Here is a 16,082-nt window from a genome sequence, read left to right on the forward strand (position 1 = left end):
CCTTCAATTTGGCGTGAGACTAGCCTAATTCTCAGGAACTAATTAACTACTTTGACTATAAGATATACATCACAAATATACATTCCTAAAATATCTATAAGATATATTTAACACACCCTCACAGTCGAAGCGGGAGGTTTACGGACACTGAGACTGTCCCTAAATTCATCAAATAAAATTTGTGGAAGGCCCTTAGTAAAGATGTCAGCTATTTGATGTCGAGAAGGCACATGAAGCACTCGAACCTCACCCCGAGCAACTTTCTCCCGGACAAAATGAATATCCATTTCAATATGCTTTGTCCGTTGATGCTGAACTGGATTCCCTGATAAATAAATAGCACTTACATTGTCGCAATAAACAAGAGTAGCCTTCTTAATCGGACAATGCAACTCTAATAGAAGGTTCCGAAGCCAACAGGATTCGGATACAACATTTGCCACTCCACGATACTCTGCCTCAGCACTAGATTTTGACAAAGTTGGTTGTCATTTTGACGACCAAGACACCAAATAATCACCCAAAAATACACAATAACCAGAGGTAAAACGACGGGTGTCAGGGCAACCACCCCAATCTGCATATGTGTATGACACCTATGTAGAAAACGAGGATGGATATAAATGAAGACCATAATCCAACGTACCTTTAACATACCGAATAACCCGTTTTAAAGCAGACATATGAGCTACTCTGGGATCATGCATATGTAAGCACACCTGCTGAACAACATAAGATATATCCGGCCTAGTAAAGGTAAGGTACTGAAGAGCCCCTGCGAGACTTCTAGAGAGTGGGATCATCAAATGTAGTACTAGATGTAGCACCAACCTTTGACTTCGTATCAACCGAAGTAGCCGATGGTTTACACGAAGACATTCCTGCCCGATCTATTATCTCTTCGGCATATTTCCGTTGAGATAAAAACATACCATCTTTGTTGCGTGTCACAACAATCCCTAGAAAATAATTTAGAGGACCAAGATCCTTCATAGCAAACTCTGAGCTAAGAAGATCCATAATAGAACACCGAAGAGTATCAGATGAGGCTGTGAGAATTATGTCATCAACATATAGTAAAATGTATGCCATATCAGCCCCCTTACGATAAATAAATAATGAATTATCCATCGTACTGTTAGTAAACCCAAGAGATAAAACATAATCTGCAAAACGCTTATACCAAGCTCTGGGGGCTTGCTTAAGTCCATATAAAGACTTACGCAATAGACAAACGTAATCTGGATGGTCAGGATTCCTGTATCCCAATGGTTGATGCATATATACAGTTTCTTGTAAGCTCACCATGAAGGAAGGCATTTTTGACGTCCAATTGATGAATTGGCCATGCCTTTGAAAGAGATAGACTGAGAACAGTATGGATTGTAGCTGGTTTCACCACCGGACTAAAAGTCTCACCACAATCAATGCCAACCCATAGAGTTTTTTCCATCACCTACAAGACGGGCTTTATGCCTCTCAAAATCACCATTAGATTTAACTTTATGAGTAAAAATCCACATAGAACGAATCACATTCACATTTGGAGGACGGGGCACCAACTCCCACGTCTTATTTTTAATAAGAGCATTATATTCATCATCCATAGCCATTTTCCAATTTGGGTCACGAAGAGCCGCAACCGGATTTCGAGACAAAGGAGACCTCTCAACCGATGTATGCAAGGAATATTTTTTATTAGGCTTAAAAATTCCATGTTGGCTACGGGTTACCACTCGGGGCTGCTGGAGAGAAGTGTTTGGTGGAGTTGGAGCAGGTTGTGTGTTTTGTGATTGTAGTGGATGGGCTATGATAGGGGAACTTGGAGGTGGGCCATTTGGAGAAGGACTCATAGATGGGATGACTGCAGGGGAAGAAGGCGGAGATGAGCTGACAGGAGGAGGCCCAGCACGGTCCAAGTGAAGGACGAGCTGCAGTGTGCTGGGCAGGGAGGTCACGTTGGGCTCAGGTGTTGTTGGCCGAGCTTGTTAGACCATGGGCTGGTTAGTTTGAGGAACTGACGCAGCTTGGAGATGGTGCATCACATATGGTGACATACCATCATCTAAGAAATCGTAAGTGTGGGTTGTTGGAGAATGTAATTTAGCAAAAGGGAATTGACTTTCATCAAACACAACATGACGACAAATGATAATTTTTCGGGATGATAAATCATAACATTTGTAGCCCCTATGGTTAGAGGGATACCCTAAGAATACACAAGGTGTAGACCTTGGTTGCAGCTTATGGATTGTTGTCGGTGGAAAGAGAGGGTAACATAAACAACCAAAAACCCGAAGATGAGAATAAGTAGGAACCCGATTGTAAAGAACCTCAAGAGGAGACTTGTTTCCCAACAACTTACTTGGAAGGACATTAATAAGATATGTTGCCATTTGAAGAGCATGATGCCAAAAAGAGGGGGGGGGGGGGGAGAGGCATGAGCAAGAAGAGTGCGAGAGATATTGTTTATAGTCCGAATTTTTCGTTCGGCTTTCCCATTTTGAGAGGAGGTATGAGGACACGAAACACGGAATGACATCCCATGATTTTTGCAAAATTCCCAAAAAGGACCATTATCAAACTCCCTACCATTGTCACATTGAATATTTTTAATATTATGTTCGAATTGGGTAGAGATATGATTTTTAAACGTCAAGAAAATGTCATAAACATCCGATTTCCGGGTTATCGGAAAAGTCCACAAATATTTGGAATAATCATCCAAAAAAAAAAAAATATTTATGTCCAGCAGAGCTCAAAACAGGAGAGGACCAAAGGTCACTATGTAAAATATCAAAAGGCAAAGAAGTACTCGAAAGTGAAGGAACAAACGGCAATTTTATATGTTTTCCAAGAACACAAGAACCACAAATACTAGAGCTAGAATGTTTAATACAATCAATGATTTTATTCTTCCTAAGCACATCTAAAATAGAAGATCCCGGATGACCCAACCAATCATGCCATATTTTAGTAGTAACGGCAGCAAAAGTTGAAGGAATGGCTTGATCGTTGTGGAAAGCTGAAAAGGGATAAAGGTCACCTCGGCTATTACATCTCATTATTGCCTCCCCGTCCGATAATCCTTCACAGAAAACCCAAAAGGATCAAACTCAACTAACACAGAATTATCAGTAGTAAATTTTCGAACAGAAATAAGATTTTTGATCAATTTGGGAGCATGTAGAACATTTTTCAAAGAAAGAGATTAACACGAGGAAGATAAATTAGACTGACCATAGACAAGAATAGGAATAGTGTGACCATTACCAACAACAATATTATGACTAGGATAATTGCTCAAATTAAAATAAGACGAGAGATTACTGGCAGAGGAAGTCATATGAGATGTTGCACCGGTGTCCATGTACCAAGCCGGATCAGGTTGCTGCAAAGACATAGTGTGCATTGCGGCTTCAATGTCAGTGGGGCTATATGAAGTGGACTGCCCAAAAGGAGAAGGGGCCTGCTGCACGAAGGCCAGCTGCTGTTGTGGCCTTGGGCCCAATAAACCGGCCTGCTTTGTAGGAGAGGGCCTAGCCCACCCTTGAGAAGGATAAGGGTAGGGAGGTATGGGCCATGGCCACCCCCAAGGGTACTGCTGCCATTGTGGGCGTTAAGCCGACTGACCACCCGAGCCAGAATATCCACCCGTCTGACCGCCCTTGCCGCCACCGGAGCCAGAGTTCCGCAACCACCACCAGTAGATTTCCGACCACCACCGTTTTTCCGGCCACCAGAGGTCGAACCACCACCACCGTTTTTCTTTTTCGAAGCACCTGACTTCTCAGACGCACTTGGACCATCGTCTTGCGCCGTGACTATCAAGGCAGATTCCATGGCCGCCTCTTTGGCCAAACCGGCCTCCTCTAGAGTCAACATCGAACGGGCCTTATAGAACGGGGGTAGAGGATTACTCTGCCTAATTAGAGTGCCTACACCACGGTAAGCCTTGGTGAGTCCACCAACCATTTGCAAAATCATACGGCTGTCAGAAACCGGCGCTCCAACGTTCTTTAATTGATCCGCAAGGTCTTAAGACGCTGGCAATATGCAGAGGCATTCGGAAAGTCTTCCATAGCAGTGGAAGAGAACTCTTGTTCTAGAGCAACGACACGGGAATGTTGATTGTCTTGGAATATATCACGCAATCTATCCCAAGCTTCCATGGCCGCGGCATCGGGCTCGATTATGGTTTGCAATAGGTCCCTAGAAATTGTAGAATAAATCCACGATATAACCGTGGCATCCAAGGTCGCCCAAAGTTCCTTCTCTTCATCAGTTGAAGGAACCTTACCCTTGCCGGCGGAAGGGGGGATAATATGATCGAGGACCTTGTGTTTTTTTGCGTGAATCTTGAAAAGTTCTGCCCATGTAGAGTAAGAAACGTTCTCCATTTCAAGAACAATAGGAATAGATGTGAGGATATTATTGACGGTGAAAGCAGGGTGAAAAGAGGATTTGTTTTCTGCCATTGATGATAGCAGGAACCGAATAGAGAGGAAGAAGATGAAGAACAGGGCAGTGGGCAGAAGCTGATGCAAAGGGCAAGCGGAAGCGAGAAGAAAACCCTATGCGTCTGATACCATGATAGAAGGGGAATGTTTTCCTTGCATATTCACAAAGTACAAAGTCAGAATATATACAAAGCTAAGCCTTCAATTTGGCGTGAGACTAGCCTAATTCTCAGGAACTAATTAACTACTTTGACTATAAGATATACATCACAAATATACATTCCTAAAATATCTATAAGATATATTTAACAGGTAGGATATAGCCTATGAGATTGACAAAATTTCGTACTAGAGCACGTGATAATCCTTGTGATAGACAAAGTTTATGTCGTTAATTATTAGTTTTAATTCATTCTTGTGAATTCAACATAATGATTTTAAGAGCTAATTTGCAACCCCTCATTCTTTTTTTTTTTGGTTGGAAATCTAATCATATCATCTATTAAGTACTAAAACAAAACATGCTGACATCATTAAGGGACACATGTCAATTTCTAATAAAAAATTTCCCGCCTAAACTATTTTTGACATCATCATTATTTTTTCTATATTCCAAAACTAAATAAATTCAGTGCTACTTTCAACATTAATTAATAAGATTTATGATTTTTTTTTAATATAAAATTGACAACTTTTTAAACAAATAATGGCTACTTAATTCGTGCAACGTACGGGACTAAACTAGTATATAACTATTATATGAAGCTAAACTTTTAGTCAGGCCATGAAATAGCGACGCTTGGCATTCCAAGTTTTTGTCAAGTGTCGTGCCGCGTTTGACAGATTTAGATAGACTTTAGGATAAAAAATAGTTAGTTTAAAATTTTATTTTAAATCAAATTTAGATTGAATTTTAGGATAAAATTGTTAGTTTAGAATTTTATTTTTGATAAAATACCAATATTTCACATGTACAAATTGAATTATAATTTTTCATTCAAAAAAAATATTTGTAAGAGCATTTGTAAAAAAAAATCTAGAAAATTCTGGAATAAATTTTTAGAAAATTTAACAACAACAAATCAACCTTTGCCCCATTCTCCCAAAATGGACCAACCTTTAAATATTCCCAAAGTAGACAAAAGTTTACATTTTTTTCTCCCAAAATGAACAAAGCAGGTCACCTTACCTGTTATACTAGGTAAAAAAAATCACTTGTCATTAAATCATTAGTCAAGTTTTTTTTTTATTTATTTATTTTTTTTATAATAATTTTTCCATATAAAAAATTAAAAACCAAAAAAAAAAAAAATTTAAATCATCCTTTCCCACCACTACCGTCCCCCTCCCAACCAGCCACCCTCTTAACCTTCATTACCATCACTTCCACCCACTACACCACCACCTATGTAAACTACCAGCAACAACCTCCATAGAAATCAACATACCAACCACCATAGAAACCAACATACCAACCACCGTAATCACCATACCAAGTAGCAAAACCAGCATGCTAACCAATCCGAAAACACCGAAATCACCTACTAGCTCACCAAAAATACCGAAACTACCATACCAACCAAAGAAAAACACTGAAACCACCATACCAACCCACCGAAAACACCATATCAACCACCAAAACCAACATACCAACCCACCCCACTAACACCAAAACCAAAAAACCCACTACCCAAAACCTGCCATAACCATTCTCTCACCACCACAAATATCTGAAACCCACCCCATCGAAACCCTTAATTTCTCAATCTTTCAATTCTTCTTTCTTTTTACATCAATTTCTCACTTTTTTCGATTTAGGGATAGTCGGTTTGGGTTTCATGAACAGCGATGTATGATTGTATGGCGAAAAATGCAGTGTTAAGGGGAGGGGGAGTGGTGTCTGGAAAGGAGATGGTAGAAAATGGGAGGTGAAGTTGTGAAGGGGGGGGGGGGATGGTGGCCAGAGAGGTGGAAAAGGGGGTGGCTGGCAATGGGGTGAGGGGAGAGTGGTCTTTTTTTAATTTGTATTTTTTTTAATTATTTTGTTAATTTGTAACAAATAATTAAAGGTTTTTAATTAAAAAAAAGATAATTAAAGTAAAATTAAAAAAAAAATGACCGGTTGTACAGGTTTCTAGTCATTTGGGTTCATTTTGGGAGAAAAAAAAATGCAAGGTTTTGTCTATTTTGGAAGATTTAAAGGTTGGTCCATTTTGGGAAAATGGGGCAAAGGTTGATTTGTTGTTGTTAAATTTTCCTAAATTTTTTTAGGGTTTCTGTTTTCGTAAATGTTATGATATAATGTCAAGCTCAACAAATTTCATCTCGCGGGATAATCATATTCAACAAATTTTCACCTCTTCTGGAATATGGAGAATAATGTAATTTTTATCTCTTCTAGAGATCAATCTTAATAGAGAGTCATGATTTGTGCAGTTGTCTATTTTCTTATTCTATTTCATATGTGGTGACATAAAATAGCCTCAATCAAGAGATTAATTTACTATTAAACCAGTTGTAAGAAGTAATCTTTTAATTTTCAAATACATTAATAATGAATTTCTAGTTACACAAAACCTATATACATACAAGTTGTTTTAGTGAGCTTCTGGCCACTTATTACTTGTTCACATGCAAAAGCATATAATCTCTTGAAATTTCAAAACAAACTATTAAATCACAATTTAAATATAGCTCAATCTCAACGTTATGTGTTGCCATTCAATACATTTCATAATATCTAATATGATAGAGTGTCAGCACATTATTTCTTTCATATCAAGTGAAAGTTCAAGTTTTCATGACGGGTAATTATTAAACCCGGATGGACTAATTTAATTATCACATCCAATCACTTCTCTAAATTTGAACTCTGGTCAATTTTCCAACACTAGTGATCAATTTATAAACTTACTTTATGCATGACAATAAATATGATGTGCTATTAGAACACCAACATGTGTTTCTGTACCTTATGCCCCGAGTGCTCAGCTTCGCTCCATAAGTGGAACTAACTGGAAGGTCAGTATAGGAAGCCTCTACAGCTACCTCCTGTATAATTGACAAGACAATCAAATAATATTTTATCCTATAATTACTCATGCCTTATTAGAGTTTTTACTATAATCTTGATACATGTTAATCTTGTTGAATTTTCATATTCTTCTGGAATCTTTTATATAATCATGAAACATATGAATTTTACAAAAAGTGATTTCTTCTAGAAACATAATGAGATTTATCACTTCCTCAAATTTGTCATTGTCTATTGATCTATTGTCGTGATTCAAGCGTGCTATAGATTCATCATTGATTGATGTTGTCCTTTTAGGACATCAATTTTAAATGGGAGGATTTACAACTATGCTAGTATATTACCATTGACATTTATTTATATCCATCTTCAAGGTGCTATCATTTCAAAATATTTAATTAACATGTGACCACCTCTATGAAATAAATCGTTGATATTTAAGTTAACTAGTCGTTGGAGCACGCGTTCCCCCGACGGTAAGATAAGTACAATTCGTGGTTTTCTTCATTTTTGTGATATTCGTGGTTGTTGTTGTTCGGGTTTGTAATAGCAAGGATACATGAATTAAGTACTAACAAGGAGTAGTGATAAAGTTTTTATTGGGAAATATCTGTGGGAAAACAATTGTTATAAGTGAAGTTATCTAGAATTTGTTATAATTTAAAGATTTTTTTTTAAAAAAAATTATACTATTGTTTTAGATAATATTTTAGAATACACTCGTTTTCTTATTGAGCACCTAAATAATTTTAAAATAGCTTTGTTTTAAAATGATTTTGATAATGAGTAATAATAAGGAAATGCAATATTGAAGGTTAAAGTTATGTAAAATGGATTAAATGTAAAATATATGATAGAAGACTTTTTGAAGTGCAAAATTTTGGAGTGGTTCTTCTACTGAAAATATAGTAGTTAGAGTTTGTAATCAATATGGAAAGTATAAAATTAATGAGAAATATGATTTGTGTATGTATTAAAGTTTATTTGCCGGTCATTTATTTATAAATTATTATATGTACGATTATAAATTGGGAGGGAATAGCTTTACACTTTTTATATTTAAGATTATAGTTGTTGAAGCACACACTACGCGCATACCTCCCCGATGGTATAATAAATTGATGTTTACGGGATCTTATTTGTGTGGTAGTCACTAACTTGATTTCAAGTTCTTCCTATCTTTTCTTCCTTCATATATACTGTCTCTTATATTTCTTCTTTGTCTTATCTCATTTTCCTTTTCTATTCATCCTTGTTTTCTTTCACCTTCTTGTTCCTTTTTTCTCCAACCTATCCACTCTCATGTATAGTTGGAATTATTTGGTAAGTCTCTCTCTCTCTCTCTCTCTCTCTCTTCTCTCTCTCTCTCTCTCTTATTCTCTCCCCACTCTTCTCACTTTCCCTACTAATCTCTCTCTTTATCACTCTATCTCGTTTTTCTTTTCTATTCATCCTTGCTTTCTTCCACCTTCTTGTTCCTTTTTTCTCCAACCTATCCACTCTTCTAGTGTAGCTCAAACTGTTTAGTAAGCCTCCCTCTCTCTCTTATTCTCTCCCGACCCTTCTCTTTTTCCCGAATCATTCCCCTCTTTATCACTCTATCCCTCTCTCTCTTATTCTCTTCCGACCCTTCTCTTTTTCCCGACTCATTTCCCTCTTTATCACTCTATCTCTCTCTCCCTGCCCCTTATCCTCTTATTTGCTCTATTTCTTTCTCTTCTGACCCTTATCTCTCTCTCTCTCTCTCTCTCTCTCTTTTCTCTTCTCTCTCTCTCTCTCTCTCTCTCTCTCTCTCTCTCTCTCTCTCCTCTCTCTCTCTCTCTCTCTCTCTCTCTCCCCCCCCCCTCATCTTGGCTCATCTCTCTTTCTTTCACCTTTAAAATCTTAATGTACAACTATTGGAAAGAAAAAAAAACAGAGCATAATGTACAACCAATTAACAATATAACATGCAACAACTTCCACTCCAAATTATGCACAAAACAAATTGATTATTTTCATAGATTATACATGTATCCAACATAACACATTAACACAACTAGTTTGACAAGAATCAAACCAAGCTATATAGAGCACACGATCAGAAGATAATTTACAAAGAATATATAATTCCGGGCCTAGAAAATCCTTGACATAAAAAATGAATCTTAAAATGTGTAAAAGAACAAGTTAAAAAGCTTCAAAGTCAATATTATTACTACGTACTACATATCAGTGAATTCTTTTGAAGCACAAATTTTGTTTTGCCTGAACGACAAGATAAAGAAAAGCAACCTGTTGAAGTCATAATTGTCATCGCTATATGCTTGATGCAATGAGCTGCAGTTACTACCTTAGAGTATTAACCTAAAAGAGTCAGACCAAAACTCCAATTAACCAAAAACCAAATATTTTAGTTGAAAAGGAATTATTGATATAACACTTGTAGTGTCATCATATAACTTCTGCCACAAAGTTAATATGGAATAGTATGTTACAAGCTTAGATCAATACTGAGATAGTTTTCTTGTTTTTGCAAGCATACCTCATTGTTTTATATGTTAACAGACATTTATTGATCCCTAATCAAAAGCATAAAGTGTAATAATAGTATAATACAAGATTTCAAGTTCAGAATTACATAAACTACAGAAGAAATTATACGGATCGTTGAGCACTCTGCTTATAATTTACAATAAAGTAATACATGGCGTCCATTTTGGATCAAGCGTGTGTTATAAAGGTTTAGTCATTGAAGATAATTCAAAACAATTAGTTCAATTTTGAAATCATACAATCTTTTAATAAAAAAATATTAGAGTCATCTTTTTTTTTTAAAATAAAAATTTACCGAAGAGCAACAGTTCCAAGATGGTAACGAGAGGGTTCTCGACTCCTCTGCTTGTCAGAGCAAATCAACTAGCAACCTTCATTAAGAAAATTGTAATACCCGAATATTTTATGATTTTATATATAGTTTATTTTTATTTATTATATAACTTTTCTAATCTCATATTTTTATTTAGAGTTTGTAAAGTTTTAAAACCCTATCTTATTTAAATAGCAGTTATACAAACTATTTTAAACCCTAAAAATATTCTTAACTCTCAAAAGATATTTTATTAAAAAAAAAGGCTTGCCGTACAATCTCGTTTGTGCAATTGTGCGTGGCTTCCATAATCTAACCCCAATTTGATTCTTCTTAAAAGTTTATTTCTTTTTCTAATCTCCATGATAACATTTGAATAATCAATAATTACTTTCTCCCAACTTGCAATTAATGTGCGTGAATTGTGAAGGTGGAGTGTCTTGCCTAATTTTTGCCTAAGGTAATCACACGACCGTAATTAATTTTTTTGATTTGTTTGATTATAAATTGTTAGTATTAATTGTACTCCGTATTGTTATGTGTAAATTCTATAATTTGTGAATTATATATGATCATGATTTATATATATACATGATTAGTGTGTGGTATAATATGATTCTAATTGCCGTATTATTTTTGTGGTATTGATTGATTGTGTTATTTTTCTAGGGTTTTTAATGTTGTTTCTATAGGGAGTTTTGTTTTATTGAGGTTTCAGAGTTATTAATGCAGAGTATTATTTTTGGGTTGTGAGTTAATTATTTTTTGGTGCTAGTATTATTTCCCTAAGAGTTGAGATGTTTTTGAATTGAATTGTCATGTTATTTGGGAATCTGTGCCATTGGTTAGATATAATCTATAAGTTTGTGAATGATTATTTGATCAATGTATGAGATCAAAAAGTTGAGAATGATTATTTTGTTTTTGGTTTGAGGCTCGGCGTTATAGACCTTAGTCCTTGGCATGTTGGTAATGAGATAATGATCATGAGTTAAGAATGAGGTACAATCTTTATTTATATTTTTCTATGGTCCCCTACAGTGGGAATTGACCCGTATGTGGTCTGGTTTAAGGTGTTTTTCTGGTTATTGAGAGTAAGTTTTTATACTTGTTGGTTTGTTATTCGAATTACCTATGTCCAAGGCTAGGTATAAAACAAAGAGCGTGGCACACTTATTGGTTATGAGTTAATTGAGTGAAGGATTGTATTATTATTCGAAGTTGAGTTGATAAAGGTTATTTTTTAGAGTACAATGTGTAATGTAGTTTCGAACTACATTGTTTAATTGAGCTAGTATTGTCTATTATTCAATTATACTCTATATTCTGATATGTAGTGATTACTCAGCTTTTGCTGACGTGTGTGTTATTTTGTTTTGCTACTTGTGTTTGCGGCCATGTCTTTTTCTTATGGTGGCCCTGCGACGATCTATTTTGGAATTTGTCCTTAATGGTGAGCAGTCAAGTTTGTCTAAACAGGTTGATCAAGTGGTTGTAGCTAAAGGAGCTCAAGTGTTTCGATTATTTTGTTATAACAAGTTTGTAAAATTGTATAAATAGCTCACTTAGTTTATTGGGTTGTAATTATTGGGATTTTGTAAGCCTTAACACTTGACAGGTTGTTGAGTGTGGCGGTAATACCTCCGATTTAGGTGTATGCTTCCGCAATTTTATTTAAAGGTTGTTTATTTTTCCTTTAATTCTTGTTTATTATTAGTTAGTAAATTGGGGGTGTTACAAAAATAATCACTTAGACATATAACAATCTTAATAAAAAAATTAAGGGAAATTCTCTTTGGTAACACCATAGTTTTTAATTTTCTCAGTGGTGAATTGCGAAAAATTTTATTATCCTTGGTAAACTTGAACTTTTATATTAAGTCAACTATAACATTAATGATAAACTTTAACTAAATATTTAACTATAGTTAGATTTTTTTTTAGTTTTTTTTACATTTAAATGATTTAGAAATAATTTTATTTTTTTTAAAAAAGTCACCCCCTTTCCCTAAGCCACCAGGCTGCCACCACTCCAGCCGCCCCAACCCACGCCTCCCCCCAACCTCCGCCCTCTCTAGTGCACCGACATCCCCGCCCTGCTGCGCCTCTCCCCCACCCCCCCGAACCAGCACCCTTTTCCCCGAAACCCACCTCCTCCCTTCGAAAACCCTAAAAACCTTTCCCCCTCCCGAAATCCCCAACCGGCGACCTTCGATCTCTACCTTCTCTTCTTCTCACCTCACCATCATCGAAAAAACACAAACTTCTAACCAATTTGCGAAATTTTAAAGTGACCAGAATCCTAACTACACAATTGAATAATAATTTATGTGAAATAGAGGAAAGGGAAGGGGTGGAGATGTCGGGAGTGAGGAAAATGGAGGAAAGAGAAGGGGTGGAGGTGCCAGCGGCTAGTTGCGGTATGCAATTGGTGATTGCAGGCTATAGAGTGAGCTTTTGGAGTGAGAATTGGTGGAAGTTCGAAGGTGGTTTGGTGGTGAATCGTTGGAATTGACGGTGTTGTTGGTGCGCGAAGCGGTGGCGAATTGTGTGAAAGTGATAGTTGCGTTCGGTGGTTGTTGTGTGTTTCGGTGGCTGCTGTAGGCGGTGGTTTGACTGGTGGCTGTTTGTTGTTTTTGTTATTGTGGGTTTGTTGTTGGCAGGTGCAGCGGGTTGTTGTGGTGTTTCGTGTGGTGGTGGTGGTTCGAAGGTGGTTTGGTGGTGTGACTTGGTTGAAGTGGTGTGGCTGCTAGAGATGTGTTGATGATGAAGATGTTGGTTGTTCGGTGGTGGTTGTTTGGTGTTGCAAGGAGGTAAAATAGAGAAGGATGAAGATGATGATCTAGAATCTAGATGATGACATGTTGGGTTTGAGTAAGGACATTTTAGGGATTTAAGTGTATTAAGTGGGGATATTTTAGAAATTTTACTTTTTTTATTTTTAAAAAATATTAACCATGGTTAGAAATTAACTAAATTGTTTCATTAAGTTCACCATTGAAAATTATAAATAGTTCAAGTTTACCAAGGATAATAATATTTTTTTACAATTCACCACTGAGAAAATAAAAACTATGGTGTTACCAAAGAGAATTTCCCAAAATTAAATAAGGCCCTAACTTTACAATGATGAGAAATCAAATCTCTATTTTTTTACATATACATTAATCCTCATCACTTTGGAAAATTATCAATTAATCATTATCCAAATAGTCATTAATCAAAAGGTGAAGTAAAAAAACCCTAGCCTCCTCTCTTTCTTCTCTCTCCTAAACTCTAGCCTCCATTATCAATTTTGAAGGGGCTTCCATCGGATTTTATCGGTGGAAAGCCCCAATCTTTATTTTCTTTTAAGCTTTATGTTTCTAGGTTACAATAATAATGTCTCCCTCGAATAAAAGGGTCTATCTCCTTCGAAAGACAAGGTTTTTTCGATCTCCTTCGAAAGACAAGGTTTTTCGGACTCCTTCTAAAGACAAGGTTTTATTTATGTTTAATTTGGTCTCCGGTTGTACGGGGCTACGATTGATTATGGCTCAAATTCGGGTTACGAAATCAGCACAAGAATTAACTTTTTCACAAAATTGCGAAGCGACGACGGATCCACTCAAAAAGTTGTATGAGACAACGAATCGGGAATGTGTCGAATTGTTATATTTATGTATTTGGATTCTTAGCCCTTCCCCGATTAATTCTTGTTTGATTTTGTTAAATTCGTTTTCATTATTGTTAGTTGTCAATTGTAGATGTCGTATGGCTTTATTTAATAAAATTTAATGTCCTTTAGGACTTCTTTCAAAAAAAAAAATAGTCATTAATCAAAATTGGCCACATTTTAAGGTTATAACTAATGTGTAAATAAATGGAAGAAGGGAAGACAAAATAAATAAGAGAAGGCCAAGCATTTATTTTAGCACCCCAACCAACTCAACACAACAACACCACATAGGCATCAAATGAGCAATAACAACCCGTTGTGATAGAACCAGGGTAGCAGACCGCAGTAAATTGAACTAATTAGAACAAGAAAGATAAAGGGAAGATAGAATTGTACCTATAGATCAACAATTCTGTTACAAATCAGACAGATGAAAGATATGGAAAAAATATCAAGTAAGTGTAGGGAATATTTCAAGCATTAATCCGCTAGCTTGAACCCCACTGTGATCATACACTAAAGTACGGTGGCGTCCAAAGGGAAAGAAGATAGAGCAAAAGAGTCGCCAACAAGTTTTTTTTAGGAACTTGTAAACCGTTCACGAGGTGAAGGTTACACCCCTTAATGATCCAAGAGATCGTCAACTCCATAAGGTCTTGAACCAAATAGGGTTCAGGGATGAAGGTACAAATCCAACCTAAACGAGATTGAACCTGCCCTAATAATAGGCCTCTACTTTATTTAGATCGTATTCATGTGCGCTTTCTGACTAACATGCAATCAATAGGATTACCCTAAACCTGTTTATCTATGTTGGTTGAATATTAATGCACAAATAAAACTATTATTGGCGATCACTTGAATTATAATCAAATTATCCCTAAACAAGATTATTAATTATCTTATTAAGCGTGATTACAAGTACCAAATTCCCTTAAACATGCATAAAAAGGTGTGATCAAGCAATAACAATAAATATGTATCAAGCAACATAATAAATCAAAATAATAATAATTATAGTCATCAAGCAACATAAATAATAATAATAATTATAAAAATAATAATCATGTTAAAGCATAACAATAGCAAGATCTTAGGCATGATACTAACAAGATTAATAACAAACCATAGCATGTCACTAAACAATAAAAATCAAAACTTTAACCCTAACATGATACAATTAAATAAAAACAAACAATTAAATTAAATAATTGAAAGAGAGATTTTGGACCAAACCCTCATAAATTAAACCTTTCACGTCTAGGGCGAAGGCAACTTCGAATATGGCTAGGTGTGTCTAACTCTTGCGAATGCGGAATTTTGTATTTGAGAGAAGGCTAGTTTAGAAAAGAGAGAGAGAGAATAATCAAGAAAATCTTGATGAGATTTGGTGAATCAAAACGGAGTTTTTAGGAAGCTATTTATAGAGAAAATCAGCCAAAAAGATAAAACATCAAAAACAGAGTTCTGACGCGCAAAACTAGGTTAGCGCCAGGCGCTAAGGCTAGCGCCTGGCGCCAAGCGTAGCGTCAGGCGCTACAGCTGGCATTTGGCGCTGACTTAGAAATTAACGTGTTTTCTTAAAATCAGATAGAAATTGTCGTACAGGAGGATAAAATCGTATTTTCCTCAAAAACGTTCTTTTATTCTGATAAAAACTCTAAAAAGTCAACAAAAGTCAATTTATCAATGCTAATTAAATTAGGAATGAAAAGAACCTTCTAGAAGAATCTAGAAGACTAAAATCATTCCTAATTGCATTAGGAATGATAAATCCACATTAGACCCTCCTCTAGATCATTGGGCTGCATATAAGGCTCAAACCAGACCCAGTTCAGTAATTTGGCCATAACTTCCTCAATATTCATCGGAATTGGGCTTATAATATATCGTTGGAAAGCTCTTTTCAAGCCCTATCCAACTACACTATTATTGTAACCATATCATGGACCAACCAAACTCTATTGACTGTTTTCTTAAAATAGGTTTTCAAAAACAGAGAGAAGAGAAAAGAAATTAACCTATCCGCAACACTAAACTTTCCACACTTTCACTTCATTCGATTATGATTCGACGTGAAAG

At 36.0% G+C, this 16,082-nt stretch overlaps 2 protein-coding genes across 2 annotated transcripts; both read right to left on the bottom strand.

Annotated features, from left to right (window-relative positions):
- Positions 1-2,648: 2,648 nt before the first annotated feature.
- Positions 2,649-3,610, bottom strand: LOC110709931. The gene is made up of 2 exons (XM_021888186.1): positions 3,331-3,610; positions 2,649-3,088 (listed from the first exon to the last, which is right to left on the bottom strand). The coding sequence occupies exons 1-2, from the start codon at positions 3,410-3,412 to the stop codon at positions 2,721-2,723; spliced, it is 450 nt and encodes a 149-aa protein (XP_021743878.1). The 5' UTR covers positions 3,413-3,610; the 3' UTR covers positions 2,649-2,720.
- A 409-nt stretch (positions 3,611-4,019) lies between these two features.
- Positions 4,020-4,478, bottom strand: LOC110709900. The gene has a single exon (XM_021888160.1). It carries the CDS (start codon positions 4,476-4,478, stop codon positions 4,020-4,022), a length of 459 nt encoding a protein of 152 aa, XP_021743852.1.
- Between the last annotated feature and the right edge of the window lie 11,604 nt (positions 4,479-16,082).

Source organism: Chenopodium quinoa, unplaced genomic scaffold (genome assembly GCF_001683475.1).
Source record: "Chenopodium quinoa cultivar QQ74 unplaced genomic scaffold, ASM168347v1, whole genome shotgun sequence".
Lineage (NCBI taxonomy): Eukaryota > Viridiplantae > Streptophyta > Magnoliopsida > Caryophyllales > Amaranthaceae > Chenopodium > Chenopodium quinoa.

Bases quoted from the DNA above. Each gene is read 5' to 3' on its own strand.
- LOC110709931 (XM_021888186.1), bottom strand. From the start codon at position 3,412: ATGCACACTATGTCTTTGCAGCAACCTGATCCGGCTTGGTACATGGAC. The intron at 3,089-3,330 runs GTAATCTCTCGT...TTTTCTGTGAAG, and splicing joins TCATATGACTTCCTCTGCCA to GATTATCGGACGGGGAGGCA.
- LOC110709900 (XM_021888160.1), bottom strand. From the start codon at position 4,478: ATGGCAGAAAACAAATCCTCTTTTCACCCTGCTTTCACCGTCAATAAT.